The sequence below is a fragment of the Hippocampus zosterae genome, chromosome 14 (assembly GCF_025434085.1).
Source record: "Hippocampus zosterae strain Florida chromosome 14, ASM2543408v3, whole genome shotgun sequence".
Taxonomy (NCBI): Eukaryota; Metazoa; Chordata; class Actinopteri; order Syngnathiformes; family Syngnathidae; genus Hippocampus; species Hippocampus zosterae.
Window position 1 is genome coordinate 19,130,499 of NC_067464.1, and position 21,007 is coordinate 19,151,505.

Genomic DNA, 21,007 nt, shown 5'->3' on the forward strand with positions numbered 1-21,007 from the left:
GAGAAGGCTACAACGGATGACGTACTCAGAGAATGTCTCAGACAATGGGGAACAGATGATGAGGCGCTGGAAGAGGGACCATGGGAGGACAAGCCCCTACACGGGATGTACCACCGGACCATAACTGAAGTGGCCGATCTCAAGAAGTCCTATCAATGGCTCGAGAGGGCTGGCCTGAAGGACAGCACAGAGGCACTCATCCTGGCTGCTCAGGAGTTATACCACATCCTCCTGGATCCCCCGCACCCTGCCCACCACCTTTTTCAGCCACTCCCCTCAGGCAGACGCTACAGATCCATGCGCACCAAATCCAGTAGACACTTAAACAGCTTCTTCCCTCTAGCCATTAACTCCTTAAACAGTCACTGACAGTCACTCTTCTTGCACCACAAAATGGTACTTCAAAACTAGTGGTTACTCTAAAATGGTTCAATGATTTTGTTGTTTACGATGATACTAGTGCAGCGTGTTATACCGGAGACAAATTCCTTGTGTGTTCTACATACTTGGCCAATAAAGATGATTCTGATTCTGATTCTGATTCTGACAAGACCCAAGGTGTAGGTTGTGCAAAGAGGCCCCTGAGATGATCCAACACATAACTGCAGGGTGTAAGATGCTGGCAGGGAAAGCCTACATGGAACGCCATAACCAGGTGGCTGGCATAGTCTACCGAAACATCTGTGCGCAGTATGGACTGGAAACCCCAAGGTCAAAATGGGAAACACCTCCGAAGGTGGTGGAGAATGACAGAGCGAAGATCCTGTGGGACTTCCAGATCCAGAATGACAAGATGGTAATGGCGAACCAACAAGATATCATGATCATAGATAAAGGGCAGAGGAAAGCCGTTGCGGTGGATGTAGCGGTCCCAAGTGATGGAAACATCAGAAAGAAGGAACACAAGAAAATCGAGAAATACCAAGGGCTCAGAGAGGAGCTCGAGAGAGCCTGGAAGGTAAAGGTGACAATCGTGTCTGTGATGGTCGGACCACTCGGGGCAGTGAACCCCAAACTAGATGAGTGGTTGCAACAGATCCCGGGAACAATATCGGACATCTCAGTCCAGAAATGTGCAGTGCTGTTCTCATTTTTTTGCCCCAAGCGGGATTCGAACCACGAGGAACTTTAATTTATATATATATATAGGATGGTTCACACACTGTAATAGGAGTTTATTTATAATCAATCCATGTCTCACCCCATGGGTGGTGTCCGTCCCTCATTAAGCTCGGGTCCCCTACCAGAGGCCAGGAAGCTTGAGGGTTCTGCGCAGAATCCTTGCGGCTGGATATCTCAGTTGGTAAGGCATCGGTTTAGCATACGGGAGACGGTGGTTCGAATCCCACTTGGGGGAAAAAAATGAGCACCATCCAGTGTGGGTCCTTGGGCAAGATGATTCACGCTAATGCCTACCTCATACAATGATGAGAGACAATAAAATGAATGACATGCCGGCTCAGACGTCGCCCGGCCAAACAAGGTCTGCGTCAGGTGCTGGGGAACCAGAGCACCTTGATGACAAATGGGCTACTGCAACAAAGCGGAGATGGGCGAGATGCGATAACATGGCGATAACAAATACGCACGCTCAAACATACACACACGTATCCACAGATACATATCGATGTATATAAACTGACTGTTGTTTGTGGCTATGCATCAAACAGTAGCTCAGAGTACCCACCCTTTTTAAAGTCCTTGGCGAGTGTCCTGGTGAGCACCCCTGCTATGGGCTCCATCGTTCTGCTGGGGGGGACTTCAATGCTCATGTTCGCAGTGACAGTGAGACCTGGAAGCGTGTTATTGGGAACGACCCTTGATCAGAACTCGGCTGGTGTTTTGTTATTGGACTTATGTGCTCATCACAGATTGTCCACATCGAACACCATGTTCAAACATAAGGGTGTCCATATGTGGGTTTGGCACAAGAACACCCTTGGCTGCAGTTCGATGATTCTTTTTAAGAAGGGGGACCGACGGATGTCTCCTCATCTTCCCCAGTAAGATCTAGTCTGAGGTGCTGGAGAGGAGGGTCCGTCGGGAAGTAGAATGGAGACTTCTTCTTACTTTTTCTTTTCTGATTGATATAAAAATGATTTAGTAGATATAAACACATAACGGGGCAGGACTAGATAAGTTTTTTACTTCATCCTACTCCCTTGAACATAATAACTGTGTTGAATGAAGACTGACTTCTTTCTTTTTACTTTTTTATCTACCGTATTTTCACGACTATAAGGCGCCATTAAAAGTCTTAAATTTTCTCCAAAATGGACAGGACGCCTTATGGTGCGGAACGTCCTTTATATGCGCTGAGTTCCAAAATCTGACTGACAGCCGACACGCTGTTTATATAGAGAAAAGGCGGAAGTGACTGTGGCCAGGCATGCGGGAAAGAAGTCGGCCAATCAGGGAAGGGTGGGCGTGTATATATACATATATGGAAAGGGAGAGAGAGAGAGAGGGAGAGGGAGAGCGAGGACAGGCAAGCTAGTCCGCCAATGGTGAAGGGTGGGCGTGTAAGTGGACGCCTCAAGCCAGTACCAACACTTGTACAGAGTGTGGCAACGTGCATGGTTGCAAAACAACTCCGGTTTTAGTTTCTAAGAACCCCTGAAAATAAATTCGACAAAAAGACACGCCTACGAAGCTCAGTTCAAACTTAAAGATAAGATAAGATAAGAAAGCCACCGGTTATGCTTTTGGCATGCGTCCCCATCTCACAGCAGCGGTGAAAAAACAAGTCAAGCAAATGAACTCTGAGCTTGCCGTTATTCCCGGAGGCTTGACTAAAGAACTCCAACCGCTGGACATTGGCATCAACCGGGCGTTCAAAGTAAAGTTGCAAACGGCATGCGAACAATGGATGATCGGTGGCAAACACAACTTTACAAAGAGTGAGAGGCAGCGCTTGGCGAGTTACGCCACAATACGCAACAACGAGAGGGAACGCGGCGTTTTTGATGGATTACGGTACTTGCACAATTGTTCAAATCTTTCTACACACACACGCGGTGCCACCATGTTTCGCTCTGTTCTTTACTTTCAAATGTGGGAAAGCTTCACACGAGAGAAATGTTGACTTTGCTGTTGCTACTCCTTCTTTCCGCTCGGCAATGCGTAGCAACTCACACTAGCATGTGATGCATTCAATGACAACTGAGATGTGCAGTCCTCTGCTTCTGATACAGAGGATGAGGACTTTGATGGATTTCTGGGTGATCCATCCATCCATCCATCATCTACCGCTTATCCGGGGCCGGGTCGCGGGGGCAACAGCTTTAGCAGGGAAGCCCAGACTTCCCTCTCCCTAGCTACTTCTTCCAGCTCTCCCCGGGGGATCCCGAGTCGTTCCCAGGCAAGCTGGGTGACATAGTCTCTCCAGCGTGTCCTGGGTCTTCCTCTGGGTCTCCTCCCGGTGGGACATGACCGGAACACCTCACCGGGGAGGCGCTCAGGTGGCATCCGAATCAGATGCCCAAGCCACCTCATCTGGCTCCTCTCGATGTGGAGGAGAAGCGGCTCGACTCTGAGCCCCTCCCGGATGACTGAGCTTCTCACCTTATCTCTAAGGGAGAGCCCGGACACCCTGCGGAGAAAACTCATTTCAGCCGCTTGTATCCGGGATCTCGTTCTTTCGGTCACGACCCATAGCTCGTGACCATAGGTGAGGGTTGGGACGTAGATCGACCGGTAAATTGAGAGCTTCGCCCTTTGGCTCAGCTCCTTCTTCACCACGATAGACCGATACAACGTCCGCATCACAGCAGACGCTGCACCGATCCGCCTGTCGATCTCCCGCTCCCTCCTACCCCCACTCGTGAACAAGACCCCAAGATACTTGAACTCCTCCACTTGGGGTAAGATCTCCTCCCCGACCCGGAGGGGGCACTCCACCCTTTTCCGACTGAGGACCATGGTTTCAGATTTGGAGGTGCTGATTTTCATCCCAACCGCTTCACACTCGGCTGCGAAACGCTCCAGTGAGAGTTGGAGAGCCCCGTTTGAAGGAGCCAACAGCACCACATCATCTGCAAAAAGCAGGGATGTAATACTGAGGCCCCCAAAACGGACCCCCTCAACGCTTCGGCTGCGCCTAGAAATTCTGTCCATAAAGGTTATGAACAGAATCGGCGACAAAGGGCAGCCTTGGCGCAGTCCTACCCCCACTGGAAACAATTCCGATTTACTGCCGGCAATGCGAACCAAACTCTGACATCGGTGGTATAGTGACCGAACAGCCCGTATCAGGGGGTTCGGTACCCCATACCCACGAAGCACCCCCCACAGAACTCCCCGAGGGACACGGTCAAACGCCTTCTCCAAGTCCACAAAACACATGTAGACTGGTTGGGCGAATTCCCACATACCCTCAAGGACCCTGCTAAGGGTGTAGAGCTGGTCCACTGTTCCACGGCCGGGACGAAAACCACACTGCTCCTCCTCAATCTGAGGCTCGACTTCCTGACGGACCCTCCTCTCCAGCACCCCTGAATAGACCTTACCAGGGAGGCTGAGGAGTGTGATCCCTCTGTAGTTGGAACACACCCTCCGGTCCCCCTTTTTAAAAAGAGGGACTACCACCCCGGTCTGCCAATCCAGAGGCACTCTCCCTGTTGACCACGCGATGTTGCAGAGGCGTGTCGACCAGGACAGCCCCACAACATCCAGAGCCTTGAGGAACTCCGGGCGGATCTCATCCACCCCTGGGGCCTTGCCACCGAGGAGCTTTTTAACCACATCGGTGACTTCAACCACAGAGATAGGAGAGCCCACCTCAGAGTCCCCAGGCTCTGCTTCCTCCAAGGAAGGCGTGTTGGTGGAGTTGAGGAGGTCTTCGAAGTACTCTGCCCACCGGTTCACAACGTCCCGAGTCGAAGTCAGCAGCGCCCCATCCCCACTGTACACAGTGTTAGTGGCGCACTGCTTCCCCCTCCTGAGACGTCGGATGGTGGACCAGAATTTCCTCGAAGCCGTCCGGAAGTCGGCTTCCATGGCCTCACCGAACTCTTCCCACGCTCTGGTTTTTGCCTCGGCGACCACCGAAGCCGCGGTCCGCTTGGCCAGTCGATACCCGTCAGCTGCCTCTGGGGTCCCACAGGCCATAAAGGCTCGATAGGACTCCTTCTTCAGCTTGACGGCATCCCTTACTGCTGGTGTCCACCAGCGAGTACGGGGATTGCCGCCACGACAGGCACCAACCACCTTACGGCCACAACTCAGATTGGCCGCCTCAACAATAGAGGCACGGAACATGGTCCACTCGGACTCAATGTCCCCCGTCTCCCCCGGAACATGGGAAAAGCTCTGTCGGAGGTGGGAGTTGAAACTCCTTCTGACAGGGGATTCCGCCAGACGCTCCCAACAAACCCTCACTATACGTTTGGGTCTGCCAGGACGGACCGGCATCTTCCCCCACCATCGGAGCCTACTCACCACCAGGTGGTGATCAGTTGACAGCTCCGCCCCTCTCTTCACCCGAGTGTCCAGAACATGCGGCCGCAAATCCGATGATACAACTACAAAGTCGATCATCGAACTGCGGCCTAGGGTGTCCTGGTGCCAAGTGCACATATGGACACCCTTATGTTTGAACAAGGTGTTCGTTATGGACAATCCGTGACGAGCACAGAAGTCCAATAACAAAACACCACTCGGGTTTTGATCGGGGGGGCCGTTCCTCCCAATCACGCCCCTCCAGGTATCACTGTCATTGCCCACGTGAGCATTGAAGTCCCCCAGCAGAACAATGGAGTCCCCAGCAGGAGTACTCTCCAGCACACCCTCCAAGGACTCCAAAAAGGGTGGGTATGCTGAGCTGCTGTTTGGTGCATATGCACAAACAACAGTCAGGACCCGTCCACCCACCCGAAGGCGGAGGGAGGCAACCCTCTCGTCTACCGGTGTGAACCCCAATGTACAGGCACTGAGCCGGGGGGCAATGAGTATTCCCACACCTGCTCTGTGCCTCTCACCGTGAGCAACTCCAGAGTGGAAGAGAGTCCAATCTCTCTCGAGAGAACTCGTACCAGAACCCAGGCTGTGTGTGGAGGCAAGTCCGACTATATCCAGTCGGAAATTCTCTGCCTCACACACCAGCTCGGGCTCCTTCCCTGCCAGACTTGTGACATTCCATGTCCCAAGAGCTAGCTTCTGCAGCCGAGGATCGGACCGCCAGGGTCCCCGCCTTTGGCTGCCGCCCAGCTCGCATTGCACCCGACCCCTTTGGCCCCTCTCATGGGTGCTGAGCCCATGGGAAGGGGGACCCACGTTGCCTCTTCGGGCTGTGCCCGGCCGGGCCCCATGGGTGTAAGCCCGGCCACCAGGCGCCTGCCAACGAGCCCCACCTCCAGGCCTGGCTCCAGAGGGGGGCCCCGGTGACCCGCGTCCGGGCAAGGGAAACCTAGATCCATTTATTTTTATCATCATTGGGGTCTTTTGAGCCGTGCTTTGTCTGGCCCCTCACCTAGAACCTGTTTGCCATGGGTGACCCTGCCAGGGGCATAAAGCCCCAGACAACTTAGCTTCTAGGATCATTGGGACACACAAACCCCTCCACCACGGTAAGGTGACGACTCACGGAGGGGTTTCTGGGTGATGATTTATCGAAAAACGTGAGAACATTGTACGATGGCTAAATAAAATACACCCGAACTCAGTTCTGCTTTCGTTGCCTTTTTAAAAATGTGTTTTTATCTTATCTGTATGTCTTGGCATGCTACCGTATGCTTCAAGCTAACGTGTTAGAGTGAGCGCATGCATGCCGTATGTTTAAGCTGTTTAAGCTCCTCTGACCTTCTCACCCCTTGCAAACTGTTCTCTTCTTTTGAACTCCCCCATCTCTCATTAATTTCAGACCTCATCATTAAATCCAAGACTTCCTCCTGTCATCTCTCCACAGTTCTGGTCAAATCTTGCCTACCCTCTCTGCTTCCCTTCATCTCAGCCATTATCCATTCCTCTCTGTCGACTGGAATTGTTCCTGTGCTCTTCAAAACTGCAGCTGTCACCCCATATTTCCATTTCCATATTCAAAACCCAGCTCAAAACCCACCTATTCAGACTTGCTTATCCACCTTAAATCTTTCTTTTATTGTTTATAATTTTATCTGTGGTTTTATTATTGCTCTTGGTTGTAAAGTGTCCTTGAGTGTTGTGAAAGGCGCTTGCAAATGTAATGCATTATTATTATTAACATAATTTCTAAGCGCATCCGAGGTGTTGAGGGAGTCTGGTTTGGTGGCCTCACTATTGCAACTCTGATTTTTATAGATGATGTGGTGATGTTGGCTTCTTCAGGCCAGGATCTCCAAAACTCACTGGAGCAGTTTGCAGCTGAGTATGAAGCGTTTGGGATGAGAATCAGCACCTCCAAATCTGAAACAATGGTCCTCAGTCGGAGAAGGGTGGAGTGCCCTTTTCGGGTCAGGGGTGAGTTCAAAAGTGAGGGCTGGATGGAACGGGAGATCGACAGGCGGATCGGTGCAGCGTGAGCTGTGATGAAGACTTTGTATTGGTCTGTCGTGGTGAAGACACGCAAAAGGCGAAGATCTCAATTTACCGGTCAATCTACCTTCCGACTCTCACCTATGGTCAGGAGCTACGGGTCATGACCGAAAGAACGAGATCCCGGATACAAGCAGCCAAAATGAGTTTTCTTCGCAGGGTGTCCAGGCTCCCTTAGAGATAAGGGGAGAAGATCGGTCATCCAGGAGGGCCTCAGAGTTGAGCCACTTCTCCACGTCGAGAAGAACCAGATGACATGGCTTGGGCATCTGATTAGGATTCTTCCTGGAAACCTCGGTGGTGAGGTTTTCCTTGCCATGTCCCACTGGCAGGAGGCCCCTAGGGGACGACTAGAGGCGCGCTGGAGAGACTACGTAATATTGCTAATATTTGAGTATTGAAAGGGTTGTTGACTGTATTTAAACCTCCTCGCTGCATTGTATATAGTTGATGCATTATATTATATGAAATCTGTGTAACTCGGAATAATAACAATCTTCTCCACGTCAAGAAGAACCAGATGACATGGCTTGGGCATCTGATTAGGATTCTTCCTGGAAACCTCGGTGGTGCGGTTTTCCTTGCCATGTCCCACTGGCAGGAGGCCCCAAGGGGACGACTAGAGGCGCGCTGGAGAGACTACGTAATATTGCTAATATTTGAGTATTGAAAGGGTTGTTGACTGTATTTAAACCTCCTCGCTGCATTGTATATAGTTGATGCATTATATTATATGAAATCTGTGTAACTCGGAATAATAACAATCTTACAGGTTTCCTGAATGTCGCCTCCAGGGTCCATATGTGGGACATTATGTCCAGTGTGTCTCCCGACTTCATCTCTACTTCTCTCTTTTTACTGTTGTTCTCCATGGTAAGCATCCTTATGAACAGAGATTTTTTTGTGGTTTGCTTTCGAGTTATTTACTGTGAAATACTTAATAATGTTAGTGTCTTTTTCATCTATGTAGAGGAGGAGTAGGGCGCTCTGGTCCCTCAAGAGCCACACACCTGATTCAAACGATTAGCTCATCAGCTAGCTTTGTCAAAGCCTGAAACAATCATCAATTGGATCAGGTGTGTGGGGTAGGGAGAGTTCGAAAACAGGCGCGATATGGCTCTCGAGGAGCCAGAGTTCCCTACTGTAGAGGCATGTTATTTGACCAAATTTTAATATTTTTCTTTGTCAGATATGCTATATGTGGTTGTTAATATGTTTGCTGTAATCTATACTACATCCTGCACCCTTTTACTGCTGCTCTCCTCAGTAGAAAGGCACTTGACAAGACCAAATTTGACTGGTGGATTTCTTTTTTTGTGCAAACTTCATCGGAAATTAAATCCGTCCGAAACCTGAAGAAATCCTGATATGCATTCTTCAAACACAACGCAGAGTCTACCACCACCGGCTATCACATCAATGACACACAAAAAGCAAGTACTGCAGCAGCTGCTGCTGCAATCAGCTTTTCAATAATGATCTCCCTGTCACAGCTGTTTGGAAGCCAAAGTGAAATGTATTCCACATCCCGCCAAGGATTTCCTCGCCTCAGACTCGTTTGACTGTTAAACTGCAGCACACGACTGTCAGCATTTATCATGCGCCACCCTTCTTTGCACATCTTCCCCTAAAAGGAGCGAAGAAGTGAAGATGGCCCCTTTATCTAGGCTAAGCACTCTCATCTGTCTGGTGGCAGAACTGCACTGCTGAGCTTGTCAGGAATCGGTAAATGCTGGCATCTGCTGGTTGGAGAGTACAATGTTCACCAAAAGAAGGGCAATCAGGCACGTTATGCTTTTGCTCATTTGAGGTCAAGTTACTTGTTACAAGCAGAAATTCAATGCATGACTTGCATAAGGTATGTTATCTTTTCTTGGCAAATATCATCTAAACAGCATTGAATGTTAGACATAGTGTAATCACAACATGCTAGTTTTAAATGTAGGAGGGCTCTTGATAGTGGTTGTAGAGTTGCATTTTTGATTATTCACAATTAGTTATTTAATTTTATGTACACCATAGGCCCATCAATCAAGCCAAAGCACTGCTCAGGACTGTGCATCATCAATTACTGTGCTCATCATCTTCACCCAACACCTTCTATTTGTATTTTAAGATCAGTAAGTTTCATCTAGGTAACATAAGTAAGTAAATAAGTAAGTAAGTAAGTAAGTAACATCAAGCAAATCACAAGGGATGGACGAGTAATATCAGTTTCGGCCAATACCACCCATATTTCCTTATATCAGGTACTGTACTTCTTATAGAGGTCGATACTGTTATAGGCTGCCCCCTATGGGCCGTTTTACTAGGAGCATCTAAAAAGCATGCATGGCTGACAATGTTTTTGTACTTGTAAATGAAGTGTATCCATGTCAATTATCCCGTATGCCCTTAATTTTTTTTTTTTTAAAACGTTATTTTATCAGAAATGTGAGATTAAAACCCTTTTCAAGGCAGTCCTGGTCAAGTTTCAGTTTCAACAAAGTTTAAAATTGCATACATTTGATGAAACAGTTACAGGTTAAAGAGGTTGTCTCAAGTATTCTCTGTGTGGCTTTAAAGTCACTCAATGAGCTAAGTTCCATTAATTTCCCTTCCTTTTGTAACAACTTTCCCATAGAAAGGGTAGAGAAGACAGAAGACCCCCCCCCCCAAAAAAAAAAAATCAGTGTGGGCGGCCAGTTCGCAAAAAAAAGTTATTTGAGTGCAAACTGTAAGGAGTAACACTTTTCCTTTTGACTAATTTACAAATGTAAGATGGCCAGGAATGGCCTTGGAAATAAAAGTGGACCACTGGTGGACAAAGAAGGCCATCCTACTTTGAAGTATAGTTCACAGTGATGGGTTAATGACCAACATTTAGTAATAAACCTCAGAGGAGTATGCTACACAGAGTCAAGCTTTGTATATAACAGGTGTCCGTAATATATAAATAGCAGTGACAAGTCGCTATTTAATATCAAAAAGCAAGACAATTTATTTCTGAACAAAAAAAGTTTTAATTTCTCTCAAGAGTGGACACGGAGAAGTACTTGCAGACCCTTGCCGGAATTTGAAAACAACAGCTTCATTCTAAGGACTAGTTTAAGCTGCAGAAGTGTGTGTACAAAATCAAGACGTTGAGTCCTGTCACTCAAATGATTTGTAAACCAGGAGACCACATGATGTGACAAACCAAAACTGATAATGCTGCACTTTAAAAACTGTCCGGTCCACGGTGTTAAAGCCTCTTACAGATAAATGAAAAAGTGTAACAGCACGAGAGTTGCTTTTTATCAAGAGCAACAAGTATCTGGATGATGTCCAGTGGTGTAGTGGGGATTGCTGGAATTTGAAAACAACAGCTTCATTCTAAGGACTAGTTTAAGCTGCAGAAGTGTGTGTACAAAATCAAGACGTTGGGTCCTGTCACTCAAATGATTTTTGTAAAAAAAAGTGTTTTCTTCTTGTCGGGAGGCAAAACCAAAACACAAAAGCAATCCAGAATTCATCATCGTCAAAAAAATCGTGAATTTACAAGACCCGCCAATAATAATAATAATAATAATAATAATAATACATTTTATTAAATGTCATTAAAGGAATCAAATCATCTGAGGCTTGATCTAAATACAAACCCGTACATCTGCTAAACAATAAGCGGTTTATTTAAAAGAGCACACATGTACGTATGAGCCGATGCCGTGAAGATTGTATCAACAGAGAACACACTAATGAGGCACTAATCACCATCCTCACAGGCTTTGAAACCTTTTCCCACCATGCCTTTAGATCACCGTTTCATTCAGTACAATTTCAACATATGTGAATATCCTCGTTTATATTCAATCTTGGGGGACCGTCGCAATAAAATTTGCATGATACTGTGCAGATGCACAGAGTGAATCGGCATTTTGTTCTCCCTTTTATCTCTGTAATGAAAGGACACTTTTCAAAATGGCCGCTTCCCCCCGCCGAACTGCCTGTGCGCTCATGCTCGCCGTTTTCTTATGCAGCTGAGGAAGCAAAGGGCTCATTAGACATCAGTATCTATTCGTCCCCCAATGCCGCTGACTCGCCCTCCCGCTGAAATCCGCATATGCTTTGAAGAAAAAGTGGATCTTGTCTCTCTTCATAAAGCTTGAGATATGTCCTCTTAGGTGTGTGCGGTGCATGAGTGTGTGTATGCGTGTGCATACGGTGGATACAAAACATTTACATACACCTCTTCAAATGCCGGATTTGTATGATATTAAAATGATATGATAAATCATTTAAAAATGAATGCGCTGTAATAAAAGAATATCTGGGAATAAGGGAGACTTTTCCCAGACTTTTCTTTCATAGTATTTTTCTCCTTCTGATTTGCAACAAATAACTAAAATTGAAAGGAGTTATGTGTTTGGTTGGACTGAGCTGTACATGCAGTCCAAACGTGGCAAGTTGGCATGACATCTTCATTTCAATATTAACATGTTGAATCAAGTATCAAGAACAACTTTATAGTCAAATGTACTGCGTCAGCACAGATGAAATTTCCGCCCTCTTTAACAGACACCAGACAACAAGAGGAGCCGCTGCGGGTGCGTACGCCGCCATGTTCATTTCTCAATGATAGGATAACGATACATTGCCCAGCGCTAGTGCTAACCAATGTGTGAGGCTGGCGTCGGTAAACAGCTAAAGCCGGCCGACGGCAATCATCTTGCGGAGGGAGAGAGAATGAAGGAGGGAGACACATGCGGCGAAGAAATCCACTTCCACGTTAGTGAGACTTGTGAGACACAGCCAAGCGCCATCAAGTATATACCGTACCATATATTGTGTTTTACAACATAAACTGACCATGAGTACGGTGGCCGTTAGGGGCCAACGTGCTGCAAACTGTGAAATGCTGCAAACAAACTAAAACATTCTGAAAACCAAGTCCTTCCAGACCACTAGGGGGCAGGCGCAAAATGAGAATGAATATCAAGAAACATCTTGAATGACCCGGGTGATTCAGGGTGTGGATGAAAGCTTGTGGCACTGGAAGACAGTCACTCAGAACTTTCTCATGAGTTCGCTTGCGTGCCACTGGGTTTCCCTTTTCCCTCCGGACCACAGATGCTTGTTCTATTTAGCTTTTTTTGTACATTGCAGCCATCAGAAAACGTTGGTTGGAGTTGAAGATGTGTTTTCCACTGTCCGACAGTTGCGACGGCTTTGTTTGTGTTCGCCGAGGTGAACTTCTGTATGTTCATTGCTCTGTGTGACGGTACTTCACAAGGTGAGGTGCTGGTTCGATGATCTCATCTCACTTTTGTTTGCTGTATGTCGCAGTGTGGATTTGTGTGCTTGCTAACGCCGTCCGGCAATGGACTCCATCGCCGTTGGCTTTTCTCTGGCAGAGATGCTATGTGGTTTTCTGCACACGTTCGCTTGTGTCATCACAGCCCTGTTGCTGAGTCATAAAGGCTAGCGCTGCCATGGTTTCGCCGGCATGTTGCCTTGATGTAGCGTGACAACTACCATTACCGTTTTTGCAGGGCAATCTGTCATGTACGGCCTCTGCTAGTGATGGCTGTGGTTTTCGCCCCTTCTCCTAGTTTAGGGTGTCACGTACCTCTGTCTCCTTTTCTACTGCCCACTTTCCCCAGCAGGCTTGCCTTGTTAATCGCTGTGTGCTTCAGGCAGGATTGCATCCTCTTTCCTGCCTGCAGCATTTCAGCTTTCCACGTGGTTTTCACACTTCCCTCTAGTGTCTGCCGTGCTACATGCCCCCTTCCCTGGGCCTATCGCTCTTTTTGGTGTCAGGTTTCTTCCAACACTTGTTTTGCCACCAGTGGGCCCAAAGACCCCCAGTCTTTGGCTTAGTGTGTGGACCCTTCAGGTCATCTTTGCTAAAAAGATTTCCCATCCTTTCCCTCCTTGTGTTGACTGTGGTTGACTCGTTGGGGCCACGGGTGACCAGGCCGACCTCTGTCAGAGGTGCCACAGCTCTGCTCGCATTGAGGCTTGCCTGTCTTGTCGATCTGTCCAAGACGTGCCTCACAATCTGGAGGTTGCAGGTCAAGGGCTTTCGTCACCTATTGCAGTGGTCAGCAGGGACATTTTAAATGCTGGCATGCTCTTGCTGCTGCCCTCCATTCCTCCAAGTGAAGGTTCTCTGTGGAACGCAGAAGAGTCCTTTCTGACTCTGCTGCAGTATTGGAGGTGTTCGCCCCGCCTGTGCTTCCCCGGGATGTTGATGCAGTTTCTCTGGCTGCCTCTGAGTGTTGTTTCAATATTTCAGGAGTTGGGTGGTCCTCCGTTGTTTTGGGTGCCCTCTACGAGGAATTTGTAGTGTGAATCAGAGGATGGCTCGATGCAGGCTGCTTTACGACATGTCTTTCCGTGTCAAATGTTGGATGTGCCCCAGCTGTACCAGTCACCTCAAAGTGCTTTCTTCAGGCATGGACTTCCCCCTCTTCTCCTTTTTCTACCCCTGGTTTTTCGGACTATTTGACTAGTGGAGTGATACTGGGACTCCCAGCTCCCAGTGCATGGTCGGGCGTTGGCGGATATGCATGATGTAAGATCAGATGCTTGACCTTGAAGCTTCTACTGCATCCTTGTCTGGAGAACGTGGGCGTGGATTATCTTTCCTGGTTCAAGCATACTGCCAGGTCTGGTTTGTGCAGTTGCCTTTGTGACAGCCCTTTTGGAGAGCTCTCAGGTGGGTCCCTGTGATACCGAGGGAACTCCTCAGTTCTGGAGTGGTCGGTTTGGGCTCGCGAGACAAGACTACAGTTTTACAGGTTTACTAGGATTTTCACAACCCCTAGTGTTCCTGACTGCATGTCTGCTGCTCCCCGTTCCCGGCATCCACAGCAGTGTCAGCCTATAGGGAATTTCAGTGACCAGCGCTGTTTGGGTTGCCTGGAGGGGTCGGAGGGTCTGTTCCTCATAGCTGTTAGCTTAGCTAGCATCCTCCTGTTGCCCACCTCCTCCAGAGTGTTCAGAGAGCATCCCAGGACAGAGCTGGCACTTTTTGTTTGTTTTTTTTCTTTTTCTTGTAATGTCTTGTTTTTGACGACATACAATAGCTTTGTCCTCCACATCGCTTTGGAAGTATGGCGAGGGGAGGAACTTCTCTTTGCAAAATAGCTTGATTTTCAGAAGTCATGGCTGCCCATCAGCTGCGTGTTTAGGTGTACGTTTGGTCAATTTGTTACTCTTACATTGTGTATCCTGCTTCTACTTTCATATATTGGTGGATTCTGTTTATTTCAACTTGCAAACCAATGTTAGAAGAAACACCCTGATTGGCTAGAGCACATTTCCACCACGTCTAATGGCAAGATGACAGCTCACAGGTCTGTTTCTGTGCAGCCCAGTAACAAATTGGCCGTGACCCGGAACCGGTCCGCAGACTGGTGGTTGGGGACCTCTGATGTAGGGGATTATAATGAATATTATCTACGTCATAAACAACAAAGTATGCAGACACTATCTCATTCACATCCTGTGTAACCAGGTTTTACATGCAGACTTTTTTTCTCATTCCAATTTGAATCCTTGCAAAATTAAGATTTCTGGTTCACTGTTTATGTGTGAGGTGATCTATTCCAATCTGGTGTGTAGATGGTACTACATTCAATCAGAACAGTCATGTTTTACAAATGTGTGATATGTGAAGATCTAAGGAAACATCACAAGATTTTTCAAAATGGAGATCAGTTGTCTCTGTAGCAGTCGTGATTGTTTGTACACTTTTGAAAGCAACAGCACGACAAAGACAAATTGTAGTAGTAGCTAAAAACATACTCCCAAGTAACAGACCAGTTCTGTCAAGACAGAGCATGTGCAGAGAGGACAAAGGCTCGCTACTCCCATTGATCCATATGCCTACCACTCCTATTAATCCGAACGAAATTCCTCGTGGATTTGGCCTGTTTATTCTGATTGAGGTGTTTATATAGAGCATTTTCATTCAGTTTGGGCATTTCGTTTCATTCTAATCAGAAAACAAGGCTTGATTTCACCTCGCTTTTCATGATCACACTTCATTACTGGTCAAATGCAAAATGTTTTTCGTGGATCTACTGTACCTTGGACTTGAGGGCCCAATATTCCTCTGTGCCATATTCCACATATTTGAAAGCAGTCAGATAGTCATAGCTGATGACAGCAGTCTGCAGAAAAACAAAAAAACTTGTAAAGAAATGAGTAGGATGCATACAATTTTAGTAGGGCTTATATCAATAATTTGGAGAATCATTCGAGAAAATGCCAACATGAAGCATGTTCTAATTTATCATCTGCTACAAAGTGTCCACCAGTGCTGTTTATTTTTCATAAAGCCAATTCAGCCAATTTTCGATGGTACTGGCTTGATCCCAAATAGCCTGGTTGCTTTTGCATGACACTTTTTCGAGGCTGAACGGTTTCAATGAAATTGTTCCTCAACCTGGTTCTAGAACACAGATTGAGGAGGGCTGAGACATCACTGTCATCTGATTGGTCAATAGACGTAGGTGTTTCTTGAAGCGATGCAGCAAGGAACTCTATTTCACATGTCCATCTCCTGGTTTTAAGCGGGATAGAGCCACCCGCCGGCTGTCGCCGCCTAGTTATAGTACACACAGTACGCTTTTAGTGTTTTACAACAACACTTAACTATACTTAAAATTTCATCAGTACCAAATTACAATGGATGTAATAGTGAAGTTTGTGGTGAAAATGTTCACAAGCAGCGCGTACGTCACCAGATCAATCCTTGAATGGGTCCATTTACATGAATGAACCCAGCAACGTGCAAACTGATAAGCTCTGGCACACAGCCTTCTTTAATTATATTTCCAAAATCAGTAAAAATTTACTTAGCTGTAGACAAAATGTCAGGCTAAATACTACAGGCTAAGCTAACATACAACTAGATTAAAACATACAACAAGCCATCTTGATTATAACATGCATACAGTTAAAAGTTATTCACTGAGCAGTTGCAATTCATTTCACGTTTCCAAAACACACTCAATAAATGCAATATCTTACAGTTGCAGCAGCCCGTCCAAAGCGGATCAAACTTAGATCATTGAAATCAAGTCGTTTCTTGTAGAGGTAAAATCCAGAAGAGGCAAACACTGCTGTTGCCAGAGTGGGGACTTTGAGCAGCCGAAGAGCCATTCGTGGCACTGTGAGATCGGGAAAAAAAATATATGTAAGCTGTTTCATTTTAGATCATGACAATATTGTTCACAGATTACAGTGCAATCCTCACTTGGAATCGGTATTGTTAAGATTTTAATGACAATACTATTAGGACACTCCTTATCAACTCAGCACTTAAAGAGTATTGTTATTATTATATTTTGTTTTGAAAAACACCCAAAAAGATATTAAAATGAACACTATTCATATATTATATATATATATATATATATATAATATATATACAGTATATATATGAACTGTCTTCCAACAACATTAATGTCAAATAAATAAACAAAGTACAAACATACATACAGACTGTTAAGTCATTAAATGCCCAAAATTAAATAAATACATACATACAGTATATAAATATTTTACAAAGAAACAATGGTTGGATCAAATCACTATTATACTGTTAAGTCATTAAATGCCAAAAGTGACTTAAAAAAACATTAGCATTTAACTATTTTACAACTATTATTTTATACGGGGTGGGGGTGGGAGCTTCATATTGTACTGTGGCTACACGGGGAAACACACTGCGAACAGACGAATGCTGCAAACACAAGAATGCTCCAGACAAAAAAAAGATTCAAACAGAAAAACACAAACACAAACTAAAAACCACACATAACAACTCCAAATCAAAAAAGCTGCAAATAAGAAATGCTGCAAACGGGTAAACGTCTTGCCTTTTTGGTTTGTTTGTTTCGAGCATTCTTCTGTTTGCAGCATGCGGCCGTTTGCCCATGTCAGCCACCATAATATTGGTATGATCATCAGACTCTGATGTAAGTTCTGACATGCTGGCCCTTTATTTGAGAAATGGTAATGATCCAACGAGCCAGCAGAGGGTTGCAAGGTACAATCATACATAGAAAATCTCTGGTGAGAATCGAGGCACGTGTTTATTCACTGTCTTGGTACAACAGAGTTGTTGTCTGACAATATAAAGCATACATTCCAACAGGGAACATATCTTGTGAGAGTTTGAAAACGTATGTGCGTGTGTGTGTGATTGATTGATTGAAATGATTGATCATGATTGAAAAAAATGACAACTATGTTGGAGATATAATGAGGTCGTCCTGTGAACAACCACTAACGGATGACGAGGCCTTCTCAGCCATCTCGTTACCTCTGCGTCCCGCGTCCGAGACGCATAATTTTCCCGGGGGACGCACAGTTCCAAATAATGTGCGTTTTTGGGACGCAAGGAAATTTCCGCGGCGTCATTTTGATGGTCCCGAAAAATGGTTTCCAATAAAAGTCAACACACACACACACACACACACGAGTTGACTGTACGTGATCGAATGTCTTGCGATTTCACTGTATGTGTGTTTTTGGTGTGGTGTGTGAGTGTGTTTCTTCTAATTTACTTTCATTTTTGTTTTGTTTTCAGTGTTGGAGGGTCGGAACAGATAACTTTATGTGCAAACTGAGGAATCGCGCGGATGAGTTTGAGATACCGCCGAACCCCCCCACAAAAGTCTACTAATCACGACATTTAAGAAATGGGAATGCCAGTCTGATTTTTCGTATGAATCGTCCGAAGGGCGTATCACTAAACTCACCTGTGATGTATGCGCAGAACACGAGAGCGAGATACGACGGGAGACACAATTACGAGGCAAGTTGGTCATTAGATACATAGGCTAATCACTATGAAAAATATTATGAAACAGTATTGGTTATCCTATAATTTTCTGGTTGTAGCATGGTAACTTTATGAATAAACATTCGCCACAAGGTGTAGTAATGTTAACTGTCAGTAGAACTAACGATGATGTGTGTTAGATTCTTTCGTCAAATTAATAGATTCCGCATGCATCGTCTTGGGAAGAGGATGTCAAGCGACATCAATACTTACCTGTATTAATGATTACCAGTAAATTAATCTTTGCAGTGTGAGACTGGAAAAAATACTCAGATTTTGTAGTATGTTGTATTCATGATGCCATATGAGTACACCATATTTTGATCCATTTATTTTGTTAAATAAACCTGGAGTACACAGCTGCCGATGTTCATTGTTAATCTTGTATGCCTGAATAATTTTAATTTTTGCAGCATTTGTTAATAAGAAGTAAACCTATTATCGATGTATATGGGCGGCCCGGAAGTCCAGTGGTTGTTAGCGCGTCACAGTGCAGAGGTCGTGGGTTTTCTCAGGGTCAGGGTTTCCACCGCCTACTGCCCGAAGACGGCTGGGAGGGGCTCCAGCCCGCCCCGCGACCCTTGTGAGGATGAAGCGGTTCAGGAAATGAGTGGATGGATCAATCTATATTGTTGTTGTTTGTGTTATTGTCATATGCAATTGAATAAGTAGACCATTTCAGAAATTGAAATTTGGGACTCTCTAAATGCAAAATGGGACTCATACTTTTCTGATTAGCGAGTCCCTGGGACTCGCTGGGGGTAAACCGTAAAATTATCACTGCCTTCTGGTGAATTGCCATAATTCAGAGCCCCTGTATTTCACTAAACAACCCATTATGTTGCAGTAAAAAGCCATTTCAGCATGGTGAATTAGCCAATTTTATAGAGTGAACCCATTGTTCATATGTTAGAGGTGTTAATGAAGCAAATAGGTGGCCTTTGATGTAAACATTTTTGCTTTTGTAACACCTCTTTGGATTTTGGGTGGCTGAATTACAGAAACTCACCTATGTTCTACTCCTGATTGCCACATAGTGGAAAGAGTGGAAAAAAATTCTGATGAATGAAGAGAGTCCATTCTATCATTTGGTAGATTTCATGTAAAAATAATCCCAATCCGTTTATCCTCACCATGGTCACAGGCATGACGGAGCCGATCCCAGCTGTCAACAGGCAGTAGGCAGTTGCCAGTCAATTGCAGGGCACACACAGACAAACAATCATTCGCGATCACACTAGCACATACGGACAAATTAGAGTGTTCCATTAACCTGCCATGAATGTTTTTGGAATGTGGGAAGAAACTGGAGTACCCAGAGAAAATCCACGAAGGCACAGGGAGAACATGCAAACTCCACACAGGAAGGCCGTAGCCAAAATCGAACCCTGCACCTCTGCACTGCGAGGCCGACGTGCTAACCAGTCACCAACCATACTGCCTGTCACTGTCATTGAAATACAAAACATATTATTAAATATTTGTCTTCCAACAATTGAGGCGCTGTTGCAAATTTTTAAGGGGGGAACAGCCTGGTGGAGTTCGCAGAATAGAAGAGAAAATTATTGTTTGATTAGAGTTCACTAAATCAGTTTAAGCCGATATTTATCAAATAGATCACTAATAGGTGCGCCAATTTGCAAATTCCTCTAAAAGCGGATACATTTTTAAAAGACCAACAGACTGTAGTTTCAATATCACCTTTCATCTGGCAATAAGTCTAATTAGACAGAAAGGTGATAACATTAATTACTTACAAAATTAATGTCTTTATTTGCACTTTCGTGCAAGGAAAAGCCGATTTAATTTCTTAGTGTTTACGTTTCTTGGAACACGTAATTCAATGGTTGTTACTTCAGAACACAAGAAACGTGCACGATGGTTACGCAATGAATTTTGTAATAAAATAGAAAAGGAGCTCAACAAGCGAGACTCCGCAAGCGCTACTAAACTCAACAAACGTGTCAATAAAAAGATTACATTCTACCTTCCGCAGGTCTCCACGCGTGGACCGGTTACCATTTGCCGGCCGGTTTTGTTTTTGACCTCATCACCAGCTTCCCGACATGTGTTCGCAAAGACCTCTGGTTACTGTAGTAGTGTAGTTCTCGTTTTTCTTCTTCGTGTGGTACTTTCCTCTATCCTCTCCTGACACCTTCTGGTTGCAGGTGTGACACTACAAGGGGCCATTGGGTGCTGTCGATCACTAATATTCATCTTCCGAACCGCCTGATCCTCACTAGGGTCGCGGGGGGTGCTGGAGCCTATCCCAGCTGTCTCCAGGCAGTAGGCGGGTGACACCCTGAATCGGTTGCCAGCCAATCACAGGGCACACAGAGACGAACAACCATCCACACTCACACCTAGGGACAATTTAGAGTGTTCAATCAGCCTGCCGCGCATGTTTTTGGAACGTGGGAGGAAACCAGAGCACCCGGGGAAAACCCACGCAGGCCCGGGGAGAACATGCAAACTCCACACAGGGAGGCCGGAGCTGGAATCGAACCCGGTACCTCTGCACTGTGAAGCCTACCTGCTAACCACTGGTGTACCGGGCCGCCCCGATCACTAATATATTTGTTTTAACGGAGAGCTACTCCTTGGGTATTGATTACTGTGGACGGTTCCCTGGAGACACTTCTGAAAACAAATGCGCCCAAATTACTTTTTAAAATGTTT

At 45.8% G+C, this 21,007-nt stretch overlaps 1 protein-coding gene across 2 annotated transcripts in view; it reads right to left on the reverse strand.

Annotated features, from left to right (window-relative positions):
- The window catches only part of adck1 (aarF domain containing kinase 1), a 79,185-nt gene extending 58,726 nt beyond the window's left edge, over positions 1-20,459 (reverse strand). For both annotated transcript variants that reach the window (XM_052085763.1, XM_052085762.1), the window contains exons 1-3: positions 20,316-20,459; positions 16,510-16,649; positions 15,564-15,647 (exon numbers count right to left, since the gene is read on the reverse strand). In XM_052085763.1, the coding sequence (XP_051941723.1) occupies positions 15,564-15,647; positions 16,510-16,641 (216 nt within the window). In that variant the 5' untranslated portion in view covers positions 16,642-16,649; positions 20,316-20,459. The remainder of the gene's footprint in view (positions 1-15,563; positions 15,648-16,509; positions 16,650-20,315) is intronic.
- Positions 20,460-21,007: the final 548 nt, after the last annotated feature.